The sequence below is a fragment of the Gracilinanus agilis genome, chromosome 4 (genome assembly GCF_016433145.1).
Source record: "Gracilinanus agilis isolate LMUSP501 chromosome 4, AgileGrace, whole genome shotgun sequence".
Lineage (NCBI taxonomy): Eukaryota > Metazoa > Chordata > Mammalia > Didelphimorphia > Didelphidae > Gracilinanus > Gracilinanus agilis.
In genome coordinates, this window is record NC_058133.1 from 263,695,803 (window position 1) to 263,713,640 (window position 17,838).

General features: G+C 38.2%; 1 protein-coding gene across 2 annotated transcripts in view; it reads left to right on the forward strand.

Annotated features, from left to right (window-relative positions):
- MAPK14 (mitogen-activated protein kinase 14) overlaps nt 1-17,838 on the forward strand; it is a 97,286-nt gene that overhangs the window by 21,640 nt on the left and 57,808 nt on the right. For both annotated transcript variants that reach the window (XM_044674296.1, XM_044674295.1), the window contains exon 2: nt 14,493-14,622. In XM_044674296.1, coding sequence (XP_044530231.1) covers nt 14,493-14,622 — 130 coding nt within the window. The remainder of the gene's footprint in view (nt 1-14,492; nt 14,623-17,838) is intronic.

The following is a 17,838-nucleotide window of genomic DNA, read 5'->3' on the forward strand; positions in this document are numbered from 1 at the left end:
CTTCCTTCCTTTCTTTCTTCCTTCCTTCCTTTCTTTCTTTCTTCCTTCCTTCCTTCCTTCCTTCCTTCCTTCCTTCCTTCCTCATTTTATTTTACCAATTACATGTAATAACAGTTTCCCACATACGTTTTCTGACGTTTTAAGATCCAAATTGTTTCTATTCCTCTCTTCTCTTTCACTTCCCATAGATGGTAAGCAATTTGATCCAGGTTACACATATATTATCATGCAAAGCCTATATCCATATTGTTTGTTGTTGTAAGAGAATACTCATATAAAACTAAAATCCCCCCAAAAAAACCTAAATGTGCTAAAGTGAAAAATTGTATGCTTTGATCCGCATTCAGAAGCCAACAGTTCTTTCTCTGAACTACCTGGAATATTTTCCAGATTATTCAGTATCCTTTCTAAAATATGGTACCCAGAAATAAACAATTTTCCTGATGCAATGACTAGGATTGAGTACAGTAGGATTGTTACCTCCCTGGTGCCATGTCTATTTTAATACACCCGAAGATTGCATCATTTTTTGGGTTGCCATATCTATCACTCATCAATTCAATCTCTAATTTTTTTTTCACATGTACTGCTATCAAGCTATATTATACTTGTGAAGATAATATTTTGACTCTTAAGTATAATAACTATTAAGTTTCACCTTATTAAATTTGTCCATTGGCCTAGCCTGCCAGGATTCTTTCGTCACTGTCATAGGTGTATTAGGTATCCCTCCTAGCTTCGTCAAATGCAAATTTGATAAATCTGCCATCTGATTATCCAAGTCAGGGATACAAATTCATTCTGCTAAGACTTCTTTCCAGGTTGATATTCAGTCATTACTCTTTGGGTCTGACAATTTCAGCCACGTCTGAAATCCACTCAAATACAATGTTGCTTAGCTCATATATCACCCTAAGAATCGTATATTTTATTCTCATCAGCAGAATGGAATCTTCTTGATGGTGGGGACTTCTTCATTTTTATATTTTCATCCCCTGCACTTAGCATGGTGCTTGTCTCACAGAAAATATTACTAAGTGACTGTTGATTGATTGGTTGCAATTGCTTTGCTAATTTCTTCGTAAACTATTAACACCATTCCACTACTACACCACTGTAGTAATCTTGTTTTAAAAAAAAATTAAGTGAGTATACCATGGCCTGTTCTTGATATAATCGTGGTGTTTTATTGTGATCACCACTTCTTTTTCCTAGATATTACCCTTTTAATAGCCTTGTTGAAGGATGAAATTGTCATTAACTTAACTCAGTAAATTAATAGTAACTCTGCTTTGAGCAAAGAGAGAATTCCAAAAGTTAATTGGAGTTTCTCTACCACCATATCAGGCCCCTGTGTCAGGCATAAGATATGCTTGACAGACTCATCTGGTTCCTTTTTTAAGTGATCTGTAGTATTCTCCACTGAAAGTGTCGCTTTTGTTTCTGCCTCTGTTAATCTGTATCTGAATGCTTCCCCACTATGGTTTTTGGATTTTCTCATAAGAATAGAACTCCTTAATATGTAGTGGCATGTCATCCCAAATTCTTATATCTTTGGATTAAGGTATTTCTTTTCATACTCTAATCATAGGCCTCATTCTGCCAAATTTCAGTCATGCCTATGAGGTCAAATTTGCCTTTTTGATTTAGAATTCTTAGTTCACCTTGCTTCTGCCCATACTTTGTACATTTTGTAATAAATGCATGTCAGATTGGATTTATGTATTATCAACTGAGAGCATGAGTTCTGTTGCTATTTCCTTTCATAGATTTTGCTTCCCTTTTGTTTTTTTAAGATTTTACATGTGCAATTTTGTAAAACATTTTTCTGTATTAGTCATTTTGTGGAAGAGAACTCGAACCAAAAAAATGAAGAAAGAAAGTGCTACATAGAATATTTAGGTTTGTATTCAGACTATCAGTTCTTGCTCTGGGAGGTGGATGGCATTTTTCATCAAGAGGCCTTGGATCACTTTATTGCTAAGAAGAGCTGTCATTCATAATCGTTCATCATACATTATTGCTGTTGCTGCTTACAGTGTTTTCCTGGTTCTACTCACTTCACTTTATATTGGTTCATGCAGGTCTTTCTGAAATCATTCTACTTAGCACAATAGCACAATAGCATTTCTTCACCAATATATACCACAATTTGTTCAGCTGTTCCCCAGTTGATGGACATCTCAATTTCCAATTCTTTGCCACCACAAAAAGAGCTGCACAATAGGTCCTTTTTCCTTTCTTTTAATCATAGATTTTTCCTCTTGAGTTTCTCAGCATCTCTCCTACTATTTTCTTGCCCTATACCTATAACTATGGCATTTAACTTCTTAGATATTTGTAGATACTTTTCTCTCTTCTCCATTTCATTTTAAAGCCCTTTTGATTACATTTGTAAAACCTCGGGCAAATATATTCTTATATAGCTCTCATTATTTATGATCAGGATATTTTGAATCATGGTCCAGAAATAATAACTAGCACTTAATAATAGATCAGATTTATATAGTACTTTAAGGTTTGCAAGTCATTTTTCAGATATCTCATTTTATCCTCTTAACAACCCTGGGAGGTAGATGGGATTATTTTAGTGATTTTGCAAATGAAGAAACTAAAGCCATACAGAGGAAAAGTGACTTACCTAGGGTCATATAGCTATTAAGTATCTGAGGTTAGATTTGTATTTGAGTCTTCCTGATTCTGTTTCCTTACAACTCTAATTCTTGACTCTAGGAAGTGTTATTTCCTCTCTGCCTCTGAATCTTTTCTTATACATATCATATTCTTAACCAGTTGTTGACTGCTCAAATCTGCCCTTCTTTTAGGAAGTCCTTATCTTCATAGTTATGTGGTTTCTGGAGTCAGAGAAACTATGATTCAATTCCTAAATCTGCCACCCCTGTGTCCATGGGCAAAGCCACCTAACCTCTGGGCCTCATTTTCCTCATCTGTAAAATGAGGGGGTTTCTAATGCCTTTTCAAGCTCTAAATCTTTGTCTTATAAAAATATTAACTCTGTTTTTAAGGTCTTCAGTTTCTTGCCCATGATTCTATAGTATTTAGCAATGTTCACTTGATTCACGCAGGAATCACCAGAAGTGAGTAATATTCATCCTTATCCAGTTCGACTAGTCTTGGGTGATTCTTTATCATTCCCTGGATTCATGTCCTGGGAATGGAGTAGACCTCTATTGCTATTAACAGGTCAACAGAGAACTGCTTTGTTATGCCCTTCAGGCAATTATCAACCAATAGTACTGGTCTTCTTTTCCTGATTGTTACTCAGACAGTGCCTATGGGGCTGCACCTCATTCCTTAGACAACAAATAGTTGCATCTTCCTCTGTAAGAGGGAGATTTTAGGTAATTTGTAGATATATAATTAGTGTGGCCACCAGGAATCAACAATTCAGGTTGATTCCGAAATTAAATTAGACCCAAGTCAGGACTGGGTTTAAGGTAGTTTATTTACAATTAGGAAGGTAAAAGGTAGGGAAATAGAGTGAGGGAGAGGCTAAATAAATGAGGCTACATAGCTACAAGGCCTAGCAATCAGGTAGGCCAGAGCCTACTTAAAGGTAGAGTTTGGAAACACCAAGGTAGGCCTAAGGAAGTCAGCCTAACTTACCCACATGACAATATAGAGTAGAAGCTGTCTGTGGTCTCAGGAGCTCCTTCAGCACCAAGTTCAAAGCGGGAACTCCCCTCGAAGGAAGTCACCAACCTACTTGAAGAGATGTGTCTCTCTTCACTTCCTGTGGGTCCACTTCTAATTCAAGTGGACAAATGGCAGCCTCTGCATTGATTTGGACTGCCCAAAGGGCAGTCCCTAGTTCTTGATTTGTTACTTATTGTCATGTGTGGGTAACTCATCCCCCCTCCCCACTAAGGGAGGTGGGGATGATATAATCTAGATGCCTAGGGTAAGTAGAGTTTTGACTATGAATGGACTAGAGCTAATTCCATTAACACACCTCCTAGTTTGCTCCTTTCTCATTGGGGAGAAAGCCTCTTTGCTAACTCTTACTATAAATGTACAGAGGAACTTCTTCCTTATCTTCTCTTTGAGATATTTTTCTATCCTTCACCCTCTTGATTCTGGTCAGGGTTCCCAGCTCAGATCATTTTTTTTTTTTACAATGAATGTTGTCTTCCTTGGTTTTTGTTTTAAAGAACAGTTCATTCTCTCTGATAAACCGTAGAGAGGAGAGGCTTCTTGAACCTTTTTCTCTTTTCTTTTGGGAGGGATGTCAGTCTGCACTTAAAGCATTGATAATTACTTGACCATGTCAGAAATACAAGCATCATAAGTTCTGTGCAGGTCACTGCCAATTTTTTCCAATTTGCCATATTTATTCAAGGTGAGAGTCTTTGGTTCATACTGATAGCTACCCTGTGTCCTAAATGTTCCTCTTTTCTTTTTCCCCCTGCCTGGGTCTCTTGCCTCCTTCAGAACTTGATTTAAACTCTTTTTTTTAGGAACATTCCCTGATTTCATTTTAGTTGGCTTTGGGTATTTGTTACTAGAGCTTTGTTTTTATTTCATTCCCACCCCCCTCCCCCCAGTAGTAAGGATAGCAATGAAGAAAAAGAAAGAAAAAATGGTCATTGAGGTATTTTTTTTTTAATGCTGAGAAAAGAAGGAAACTCAGAAAGAATCACAGACAAGCAAGACAGCTTTGAAAGCAACAGTGTGAACTTAGGATATTCTTGAAAAGAAAATTGTACATAATAAAGATCTGCAATTTTGACAATCCTCTCTTTCTGTTCTATTAATGTATATGGAAATGCCTATTTTATTTGGTGTTTATGTCCAGAATATTGCCAGATTTCTCCAATCTTATTTCCTTCCTTTATGTTTCCTCAGCTCTTTATTTGGGTATTTTTAAGAGCCAAATTTCTTAGAGTCCAGTGCATATATGAATGACAGGTCCATATTTAGAACTGGGTTAGGATTTTAGTCTCACCATCTGTCTAGCAATGATCAATGTTGCCCAGCAGGAGAGTATGGGAAGGCACATTAAAGGTACTTTACTGTTCTAAGTATTTAATATAAGTTAATATTTATAAAGTGCTTACTATGTGCCAGGCACTGTGCCAAACACTTTACAAGTATTATTTCACTTGATCCTCATAACAAACTTGAAAGGTAGGTGCTTTTATCATCTGCATTTTACACAGGAAGAAGCTGGGGCAAATAGTCGGCTTTTGATTTGGAGACAATCTATATGCAGTATATACAATTGTTATATATTTGCTTCTCTAGTTTCGATGTCCCAAATAGATAGTAGTAAGCCCCATGAAGTCAGGGACTGATTCTTTTTGTAATCGTTTATTGATGTTCTTTTAAGAAATATATTTATCACTTACAAGTTATTTTCATCTTTTCCACTGTATTCCCATTCCTGTAACATTTAAGTACAATCACAACAAATAAACATATTGACTCTATCTGAAAATGTATGCATTCTACCTTTATGGTCATGACTGCTTCAAAAAGAAGCAGGGGGCATGCTTTACCATGATTCCTTTGAAGATAAAATAGATCACTGTGCTATTTGGATTTCTGAGGACTTGTTTTTCTTCTCATTACTGTTTATCATGTAAATTCTTCAGTAGCTATCATTTTTGCTTTGCCATTGTTATCAATCTGATGAATTTGAGGTGGAACTTGAGGATTATTTTAATTTAATTTTATTATTAGTGATTTGGAGTATTCTTTCATATAGTTGCTGATTGCTTGGAGTTTTCTTTTTGTAGACTACTTGTTTATATCTTTAGATGACTTATTTACTGAATAATGGCTAACTGTCCTTCAAGGCTTCTCATATAGTACTATGACTGTCATATTTGTTCAGTAAATACCTGAGGAATAAAGTCTTGAGTTAAGTCAGAGATTGTTGCAGTCATAATATTAGCTGTTTCAGTACTATAATCGTAGGTAGCAAATACACCTTCAGAGATTGCAGTGTTCTTCTGAGTACAATGATATATGTCACTGTGTTTATCAAAAAACTTGTACTTTTTTGGGTGGATTGTTGAGGGCACCATATAAAGTCACAGAATGATAAAAAAAAAAGTTTCTTCTTTAAGTTTACTGTTACAGTTAAAAAAACATTTCAGAAAATGTTTCTAATAGATGTGTTCATTTGACAAGCATTTACTGAGAGGTCTAACATGTATTAATTACTACACTGAGGTGTTGGGGCTACAAATACAACTAATCTGTCCTACCCTCAAGGACCTTACATTTTACTAGAGGGAAATAACATATACATAGGTATATAGACATAGATACTAGATATATAACATAGATATTAGACAAGTACAAGTAATTTGTTGTGGGAATTAGCAGTTGAGGAGATCAGAGAATGCCTTCTGTAGGAGGTGATACTCAGTAGAGATTCTATGAGACATAAATGAGGAGGAAAGAAAACATTCCAGGCATATCTGTTAAAAGACATGGAGAGGAGCAGTTAGGTGGCTCAGTGGATAGAGAGCCATATCTAGAAGTGGAAGGTCCTGGCTTCAAATCTGCCCTTAGACAATTCCTAAATGTGTGACCCTGACCAAATCACTTAACTCCCACTGCCTAGCCCTTATCACTCTTCTTGCCATGGAACCAACCTCTAGTATTGATTCTAAGACAGAAGGTAAGGGTTAAAAAAAAAAAAAGCACAGAGATAGGAAATGGAATATCATGTACAAAAAATAATAAAAAGAATATTTATATAGTATCCACAACATGCCATGCATTGGGCAAAGGGTTTTATAATTATTGTCTCATTTGATCCTCACAACAGTCTTGAGAAGTAAGTGTTATCACCCTCATTTTACAAAGGAAACAGGCAACAGAGGTGATTTGCCTACGGTCACATAGCTGAAATCAGATTGTGGAGGACTTTAAATGACCAACAGAGGTGTTCATATTTGATTCAATCACTGCTATAACTCAAGCCCATATCACCTCTCACCTAAATTTTTGTAGCCTCCTCCTAACTAATCATGGGCCCACGTCTTTCCCCACCCCACTCTATCTTCCACAAAGCTGTCAAAATGATTTGCCTAAAGCACAGGTCTGGCCATCCCCTTCCCTTTCTCAGTAAACTCCATACAGGAACCAATTAAACTCCTGATGTTTCAGGCTCCTCCATACCTGTCTCCTCCTTATTTTTCCACTTCTCCTATTATTATTCCCATCTACTTATGCTGTAGTTCAGCCATACTTATCTCCTGGCTGTTCCTCATACAAAGAACTCCATCTTCTATCTCTGTGACTTTGCCCTGGATATCCTTCACACTTGGAGTGCTCTCCCTCCTGACCTCTGTTTCTCAGAATTTTTGCCTTTTTTCAAGATTCAACTCAAACTGCACCTGGAGAAGGCCCTTTCTGACACCTTCTCCATGTGCCCCCCCCCCCCCCATAGTCGTTTGCCCTCTGAGGTTGCCTTCCATGTACTGGATATATATTTTGTATACTTATTTACATATATGTTATCTCCCCCATTGGAAGCTAAACTCCTTGAAGATAGACTCTTTTGTTGCTTTTTCTTTGTATATCCAGTGGTTAATCCATTACCTGACACAAAGTAAGCTTTTAAAAAAGTGCTTACAGATTAGTTGAATATGGAGAGAAAAGAGCAGGACCAAGTCAGCCAGAAGAACTTGAATGCTATAACATCAAAGGAGATTCAAAAAGGAAAAAGTTGACAGGGCAGAAAACCCAGAGATAGAACAATAAGTGGGAAATGAAAATATCGAAAAAGTCAGAATATTCAGTAATTTTTAGGAGTTTGGTTGTAGAAAGGAGACACAATATAAGACACAATCAATCTGGTTTGAGGGAATGCCATAGTTAGATTTTTTCAAGGTTTGGGAGACATTTGGGGAGACTTGTAGGTAGTGGGGGGAAGAGCCAGTGGATTGAGATTTAAAATCATGAAAAGAAAAAGAATGATCAAAGGCAGAAAGTTTCCAGGAGAAATGATGGTAGAGGGAAAGACAGGATCAAGGATATGTAGGCAGTGAGATTGTCCTTGGTAAGGAGAGTAACCTTTTCCTGGAGGTCTTGCAAAGGATGAAAGATTAAGGGGAAGTTGAGAGCTTCTTATTAATGCCCTCTTTTTTTCTTCTTTTCAGTTAAAATATGTAGTAAACACCTCTGATGAAAAGGAAAGGACAGAAGGTATCTAGGTAGCCTGAGGAGAGAAGGTTTGAGACAGATGCTGTAGGGTATGTAATAAGGATTCAAGAAATAAAAGAAGAGGGAAAGGGTAGAGTAGAGTGGTCATGGCCCAGTTGAGATTTAATCATAAATTTTTAGTGGAGCTGATTAGAACGGTTTTGTGACTTTCTTCAGCAGAATTCAGCACCTCATGGGTAGGAATGAGTGGAGGAAAAGGGGCTGGTAATCCAGTGTGGAGGGACTGGAGAGGATGGCTGTTATGTGGTTACAGAGTAGCCCTGCTGAGATACGAGGTAACAAGAGATTGCAGGGTAGGAGATAGCATGAAATTTTCAAATCGAGAAAAGCAAGACCAGAACAGAAGAGATGGATTGGGAAGACAGAAGGAATAGACTCATAGAGTGACTACAAGTTGCTGTGGAAATGAAGATGACGTTCAGGATGTTTAGGTGTGAGGCCAATGGACTGTGGTCAGATTGAGGTAGTTCAGTTTTATCGGCTGAGGTGGGACAGTCAGGTAATAATGAGATCAAAGATGCAGCCTTACTTGTGTATGGCCAAGGTAGACTGAAGGTGCTGGCTGTAGGAGTTCACCTTGATGAATGGGGAGGCTAACATGTTTGAGGGATCAAATACGAGTAATGCATGTACCCTTCACATTCCCTCTGGGTCTCTTTGGTCTCCCCCTCCAACTTGCACCCATGCCAGCAGGTGGGGTCCCCAGAGTAGAGCCATTCTTTAGGCTCTATGGGTTACTCCACAACCACCCACATCTCATGAACAAATCAGCCATCTGATTCATCAAGAAAGGCATTTACACAAAAGGCAAAGCAATAATTATTATGTGGTATCCCACCCACAAACCCAAAGTGTACTCTTCCCCAAATGCAGTTTTGGAAAGCTGGCACAAACTCAAAAGACCATGATAGTGAGGCAGACATGCAGGGTCACATCTCTAGAGCTCTGGGGGCTTCTGGAGCCCTCTTCTTATAAAATCATTGGTGGGTGTGGCTTCCATGTTGGAAGGGTGGTTCTGCAACTTGCTAGGCTGGGCTGCTTTACTCATCTCCTGGCTTGGGCCTCCGTGTTGCCAGGTGAATGCTAAGACTCATAAGGGCAAAGACCCTTGGGGATGAGAGAGGTGGAAGAGGGTGGTACAGGAACTTCCCCAGTCCTGCTCCCTTGGCTGGATTCTAAGAGTTTTCAACTTCCCAGGCAGCTGGTGACAATACTAATAGTCACATCCTCTCTTTTGCCACCACCTCTGAGGTTTTTCTTTGGCAAACCTTTCTGCTTAAGGACTGGGGCCCCTTAATGAGAGATTTAATTCTATCTTACAGAGATCAACCAGCTCATTTACCAAATCCTTATCTCAGCAGGCTAGACTGTAACCACACAACAGACATTTGCTCAACCTTCACATAACAGTTGTGGAGTTCAGGGTTCTCTTTCCCTCTCCCCTCTTCTCTCTCCTTCTATCCCCTAAAGATCTCCTATTAGTTTTGAGCAAATAAGCATCTGGAAAACAGGCCAGCAAAGTGGTCTTTGCCTTAGTTCAGTTGTCTTGAGGCTTCTTTCTTAGTGTAGTTTGTTTGCAAGTCTCACATTTGTCTTTAGCCCAGTCGGTCAGCATAATCTGAAAGGGGCATGCCCTTACTTGTGTATAGAGGGCTCCAAATATAAGGAAAGGAGCTGGGCTAGAGAGAAAGACTGTAAGCTAGATACTAGCTTGAGAAAAGAAGAAAAATGATCTGTGGGTTGGTGACCCTGTAGGGTCCAACTCTAGATAAGGTAAAGTGAAAGGAGTCTGCAAGTGGCAGTGAGGAACAAGAATAATTCTCCCTACCCTCTGTGTGAGTGGGAAGTATTGGGGGAAGAGGGAGAGATGAGAGAACATCCAATGCTGAGTGACCAGATACAATATTTTGTTTTGTTTTGGGTGGGGGTGGGGTGGAGGGGTGGGAGCGAGGGTGCCTATTGTTTGCAAAGAGGTCAGAGAAGTGTTAGAGGAAAAGTCTGATAAGAAGGGCAGTTTGCTCCTAACAGAATGGGAACAGAAGAACCTAGTGGGTAGAGGAGTGCAGAAAGCCCCAATGGATGAAATTAGGTTATTGAAGTAGGCTGCTGGTAGTAGAGGAAGGAAGTTTACACACACACACACACACACACACACACACACACACACACACACACACACACATACACACACGATAAGTTGGGTAGAGGTGAGGGGATCCTGTAGAAGATCTGACTTGAAAATTTTGAAGGAAAAAAATGATTCTAAAAAGTAGAGATGAAATCTTGGTGGGTAGGGGATGGGGAAAGTCATTGCCAAAACGCAAAGATGTGGATATGTCATGTGTGAGGTTTGAGTAGACTGTGAAGGTGGAAAAGGGAGTGTGATGTCTAAAAATTGTCAAGTTAGGGCCAGGTTATAGAGACCTATATTTGATCCTAGAATCAGTAGGAAACCTTGGAGTTTAAGTAGGGGAGAGACATGGTCAGGCTTAGCAAAATTAGCATTCATATTTTTGGTAGTTATTAAATGGTATAATTTGGAATATCAGATTGTCATAGAAACAAAGGTTGCCATAGAAATTACTCAAATTAACAAGAAGTGGTTTTTATTTGTAATCTCAGAATGCCTTTCATAAAGTACAATAAATGTTATAGACTTGTGTTAACTTTCCTGTGTTTGTTCAGGTTCATCTGTGCATATCTAAGCTTTAGTTTCTTGGAAGTTTTGTTCATATTGAAAAAAATGGTTGTTTGGGTTTAAAATTATATTGATCTGGGGACAGCCAGGTAGCTCAGTGGATAGAGAGCCAGGCCTGGAACTAGGGGTTGTGGGTTCAAATGTGGCCTCAGACACTTCCTAACTGTGTAACCCTGAGCAAGTCACTTAACCTCAGTTGCCTAGCCCTTACCGCTCTTCTGCCTTAGAATTCTAAGACAGAAAGTAAGGGTTTAAAAAAAATGGATATACATGCAGTACACTGTAATTTGGTGTCAAGCAGTTCTGCTTTGGACTATATCAAAGGTAATTTAGTCTTTGAAGTATCAAAAGAGATCCTGGAAGCAATAGATGCAAGACTAGAAGGATCCTTAGCCATCTGTCCAATATCACCCTCATTTTATGGATGGGGAAATCTAAGTCCCAGGAAGGAATAAGTTACTACAGATGCAAAGTTATAGCCTCTGTCCTCTGACTCCCGATCTAGCACTATTTCAACACCACATGATGATGCCTTTCCTAGAGAACATCATTGTTTGCTAGCTATTTCCCCAGTACAAATGGACGGAGTCCAAGAAGAGCATTTATAGTGAAGCTCCAATGGATAGGGCCAGTCATTTAATTTCCTGGTCTTTTTGGTGATTTTTAGTCTGTGTCCATTTGGTAGTTTTTAGTTTCCCACACATTAAAAATTAGATTTGGGGTACTTTTATTTTCTAACCTCAGCAGAGCAGTTTAAACTGAATCGATCTTGGGTTTTTCCTTAACTGATTAATTTCTGGGTTATGTGTACAGTGTTTGGGTATGACCTACTTCATAGACTTAATTATTCACCAAACATACCTGTGAAAATAAAATGAACTGGGACAGCTGAGAAACACAGTAGATAGAGTACCAGGCCTGGAGTCAGGAGGATTTGGATTCCAATCTGCCCTCACACACTTCCTAGCTGTATGACCCTGGGCACGTTATTTGATCCCAAATGCCTAATCCTTACTCTTCTGTCTTGGAGTTGTTAATAAAACAGAAAGGGTTTAAAATAAATAAAATGAACTGTTGTATTCTGTGAGATTTATACTTTACAAGTGCAGCACAAAAGTTCTAATACTATAGGAGAAATAACCAGCCACCCTTGCATGTGCATCATGTCTTCTTGTACTTCTAGAATCTTTTGGGTTTTGGGGGAGGGGGTTGGTCTTTAAATTCTTTTGACAGCAAGAGCTATTTGGAGAGGAAGTCAAAAGTGTATGTCAGTGGTGGTGTAGCCATCTTCTATAAAGTCATTTTGTAATACTATAGTTCAGGTAAAGAAGTGTGAATGGGGAAATTTATCTAAAGTAGGATTCTGTAATCCTCCTGTTTTGGATGGCTTCTGAGCTTAGAATGTTTTTTACATTTTAAAATATACTATTTTAAATATACTTTATTTAAAAATGTAAAGAACCATTTTTTAAAAACCCTTATCTTCCATCTCAGGATTAATATCGCATATTGGTTCTAAGGCAGAAGAGTAGTAAGGGCCAGGCAATGGGGGTTAAGCGACTTGCCTAGGGTCACACAGCTAGGAAGTGTCTGGGGCCAAATTTGAACCCAGGACCTCCCATCTCTGGGCCTGTATCTCAATCCATTGAGCCACCCAACTGCCTCCCAAAATCATTCTTAACTCACTAGTAGTACAAAAAATAAGCATGTAGTTTGCAGACTTTTTAATCTAAAAGATAGCAGTATTGTACATGTCAGATAAAGCCTTCATAGTTCATACAATTACATGCTCATTTAAAAGTAGGTTTGAAAACACAACTTAAAAAGAAGTCCTTACCTTCAGTCTTAGAATTGATACTATGGGGGGCAGCTGGGTAGCTCAGTGGAGTGAGAGTCAGGCCTAGAGACAGGAGGTCCTAGGTTCAAACCCAGCCTCAGCCATTTCCCAGCTGTGTGACCCTGGGCAAGTCACTTGACCCCCATTGCCCACCCTTGCCACTCTTCCACCTATGAGACAATACACCGAAGTTAAGGGTTAAAAAAAAAAAAAAAAGAATTGATACTATGTATTGATTCCAAGGCAGATGAGTGGTAAAGGCCAAGCAATTGGGATTAAGTGACTTGCCCAGGGTCACAAGGAAGTGTCTCAAATCAAATTTGAACCCAGGTACTCCTGACTCCAGGCCTGGCATTCTTAATCTTCTTGTCTTATCTAGCTTTCACCACCTTTCACCACTTTTTAAAATCCTTTTTTATTGAAAGTGCCTAGAGACATCTAATATTTACATGTTTAATTTGCCCCATTATATGCTAAGTAGCATTTAAAAATGATTTTTCAAGAGTGTAGCACAGCAAAATTCCCATTTTCTATTTTAAGTGTAAAGGCATTTATTGGCCCTTAATTTGGAGGTTAGCAATTTAGTCACACATTATTTGGGTTAATCTAATGATGAATTAATTACAAAAAGTTTCAGAATAATTAACATTTAATTGGAAGAACAGTTGTTGTGTTGGTTTTACCTGAACATCTTTGCAAGTTGTTTTGCCCAAATCAAATTACTTTTATTAAATGTGAAAATTTGCAAAGTGGTGAAGGAGGCTGGTCATATTCTGGCAAAATTTGTGGTAGTTACAAAATTGCATTCTCAAGAGATTCCTGAGTGTTTTATATGCTAGACATTACTTGGAATGTTGCCAATTTAAATAATTTTCTTTTCCCCTCAACACTTTTGTTTAGCTGTTTATAGTATCTTTCTCTTGTAAACTTAGGGCCTTGTTAGGCCTATAAACCAACCTTGAACTTCAGAAGCCTCAAGACTAATGCCAAATGCTAGTTGCCATAAAGGTGACTGAGTGAAAGAACATCCAAATGAAGCAGCAAAGATAGACTCTTAACTGAACTGGCACACTGCATTTGTGTTCCCTAGGCAAGCATTGAGTTTGAAAAATGCTTGCATATTACAGTGAAAACCCAGCTTGACTTACCACAAAAGAAATCTCTATGGATTGTAGAGAGCAGACTTTCTGGCATGTTCAAAAGTATATCTCATTGTGTTCCCCACTCCCTGAGTTATGTAGCCTTGAAAACAGCATGACTTGCCTATCTTTAGTCCTGGCTCTCCTCCTAAGGAAGATGTCTTTCATGTGAAACACATCGTGTTGAGAAATATTAGTGTAACCTCTAGGCATTTTTAATTGTCGTAGTTATTCAATGTTTAGATGGCTAAAGAAAGGGGTCCTTGAGCATCTAGCTATGAAAGAGCCTCTGGCTGACATCTCAATACTCATATAGAGGAGTTCTTTTGAAGCAAATATGCCTTGAATTTCATTATTTGAGATAGAACAGTAGGTTTTGGAATAGCTGAAGAAAGTTTTCTGTAAATTTTCTCCAATGGGGAGTGGCAGTAAATTTCTTTAGGTTTTTTGTGCTAGGATATCAAAATAGGATATTGTGTGTTATTTTCAGAGGTTAGTAGAATTTTCATACTATATTTATAATTAAATCATAGTAATGAAGTAATAAGAATTTTAAATAAATGCCCTTAACCTGTATTCATAGCATTTATAATAATGCTATTTTTCCTCCCTACAGTGCTGCTTTTGACAAAAAAACAGGATTACGTGTGGCAGTGAAGAAGTTATCCAGACCATTTCAGTCCATCATCCATGCAAAAAGGACATATAGGGAATTGCGATTACTTAAGCATATGAAACATGAAAATGTAAGTAACCAATATGGGAAAGGGAAAACTGTTTTTGAATAGGCTGGATTTTTTTTTTATTCTTCCCATTTGAAATATCTGTAATGGCACAAAAATGAACTAGACAAACTATTGATAATATCTTAGACGTGACCCTTACTTATATCGTAATGCACTGGACTTTAGAACAGTAATTAAATTGTCTGAAGTCTGTCTAGAGTAAGGTGTCTCTAACTTTAATATATATTCTGTCATATAATACCAATCCTAAAATTTGGCTTTTATTCTCTTCCTTTTTTTGTTTAAAGTGACTGCTGAAGCTTAAAATGAGATGAAATTGGGGTGTGTGTATGAGTGTGCTTTGAGAACTAATAGGCCTTATTATTATTCCACCTAGCAAGCCAAATATCAATGTACATTTTTAATTTGTAGCTACAGCCTTGGACATCAGTGAAAGAAAGAGTTTAGCCACAGCCTTATAAGATTGTGGGATGGAAAGCACTTCATTGGTCATCTAGACTAGTGGTGGGCAAACTACAACCCTCAGGCCAGATGCGGCCCACTGAAATGTTCTATCCAGCTCTGCAACATTATTCCTAATCTGACAAATGCAATGAGTAGGATACAATACAATGAAACTTCGAAAGAGTTGCCTTAGAAACAGACTGACAGATGAACATTTTCCTTTCCTTTGGCCCCCTCTTTAAAAAGTTTACCCATCTCTGATTTAGACCATCTTTACTTGCCTGAATAGAAATCCCTAACACAGAAAACCAGTTGAAGTAATCATCCAACTTGGCATTGTAGCTGACTTTGAAGTCTGAATATCTGGGTTCAGATCTCACCTCTTATGCTAATTACCTCCTGTGACCTTGGGCAAGTTACTCATCCAGCTAGGCCTCTGAGGTCTCTTTCAGCTCTACATCTGTGATCCTGTGCCCTCCAAAGAAGAGGAGCCCACTACCCCTTAGAGCAACAGCAAATTCCATTTTTGGATAGTTCTCATTGATAAGTTTTTCTTAACACCAAACCTAAATTTACCTCCTTATATCTTCTAGTTTTTGCTCTTGATTTTGTCCCTAGATGAAATTATGTGTCATAAACTGGTGATTTTATTCAGTAGTGCTCAGTGACTCTATGTGGGCTAGAAACTGATGAGATAGAATTAAAGACTGGGGACAGAAGGTCAGTAGGACAGGGCATGCTAGGAGAATCAACTAGTGACATTATTAAAGTGGCAAACTATAGGGGAGAGTCTGAGTATGGAGGTAAATGAAACAAGAGTGAAGGGGATGGAGTAAGAGAAATGAATGGATGAAATCAATGGCTTGAGCTTCAGAGGTCATGGTCAGGGCAGAGTAAATTTAGTATAAGTGGGACAAGTGTATCAAAAGGAGGTTAGGGTTAGAGAATGGAATTTAAAAGGTGAAGATCTTAGAGATTTCTCAAATCCTTCCCCTTCTGTCCACTCACAGGGCTATCATCGTAGTTTGGCCCTCATCCTATCTTATCTGGACTGGTACCATCCTAATTGGCCTCCAGTCTCTTCCCCAGTCTGTCTTCCATAATTTCCAAATTGATTGATATTCCTAAAGCACAAGGCTAATAACCATGTTGCTCAAGAACTGCCTTGCTCAAGAAGACTTCCTCATTCATTGCTTATAGGATAAAGAAAAACTCCTCACTTTGATATTTAAAACCCTCAATAATCCAGCTCCAATTTATCCTTTCTGGCTTATTACCCATTACTCCATCAGGTGCTCAACACTTCAGTCAAACTGTCCTAATTGTGGCTCCCTCTACATAATATTCTTCTGTCTCTAGTTTCTGTACTCCTTCTTCACCTCTGCCTTCTCTTAGAATCCTTAGCTCAAGTGTAACTTTCTATGGGCCTTTTGTAAACCCCCTAGTCTAGGGGTCGGCAACATATGGCTCTCAAGCCATATCTGGCTCTTTTGAGGGCCAGATATGGCTCTTTCTGCAGGAGCCATAAAGTCAATTTTTTTTCAGGCACTGTTATAGGAGCGTGCACTGTGAGCACTGTACGGCTCTCATGAAATTACATTTTAAAAAATGTGGCGTTTATGGCTCTCACGGCCAAAAAGGTTGCCGACCCCTGCCCTAGTCATTAGGACCCTCTGCCATATTATTGTACAAGGTGTATCTCTCCTGTTTCACATCCATCCTCAGCCCCAGTACTTTATAATTTTCTAGAGGACTAGGCCTGTTTTTGGCTTTGTGTACTATAGTAATATGAGATAAATGATTGGGGAGACAGAGGAGAGCATTAATAACTCAGGATCTTAGGAAAGGCTTCATAGAAGAGGTGATGAGTGGAGGCTTGAAGCGTCTCTACCCATTGGGCTCCTAGTTGTAGTTATTTGAGTATTGGTTTTCCTCAAGGGTAGTATCTATGTCAATAATTCAATTTATTTATTCATTAATAAATTATTAAGTGCAAACAAGTATTTATACATCACTAGCACCTGGTATGTGTGATCCTTAAATACAAGAAGACATTTCGTAAATGTCTGTTATAAAATTGATGTTTTTCTTAGAAATTAGCAATCATGAGCTATCTGATAGACAAACAAAAAACAAACCTAGGAGTTAATATCACTTAACACATTCAAAAAATTCCTGCAGTTAAGTTTATTAGGAAAGACTAGATTTCTTAACCTGAGACAGGCACCATACAGATATCAATGCCTTTAGTCATAAAAGGGTACAAAGTGAGAATGCAAAATTTATTTACATTGAGAGAATGACCTCTACTTATCCTGTCTCCCTACCTATACATTTAAGAAAAAGGGACCATGAAACACTCAGCAATGTCTTTTATTATTAAAAAAATGTATTGCACCCATCTAAATAACAGTATCTCTCAATACTATTAACTGGTGAAAACTAAATCCATCAGTACAAAAAAGGTAAATAATGTAAAATTTTTCATGAAGAAATAATTTGTAATTTTCTCTATTCCCAGACCTCTCTGGAATTAAAAATATTCTATAATAGTTTCACAGCTCTTTCTTTAAAAAAAAAAAAGAGAGCATTGACTGTAAACTAAACTGTTAATGCACATAAGGAATAGGTTTTTTTTTTTTTTACATTTATTAATATTCATTTTTAACATGGTTACATGATTCATGCTCCTCCTTTCCCCTTCAACCCCCCCCCGCACCCCCCCTACCCATGCGCATTTCCACTAGTTTTGTCATGTGTCCTTGATCAAGA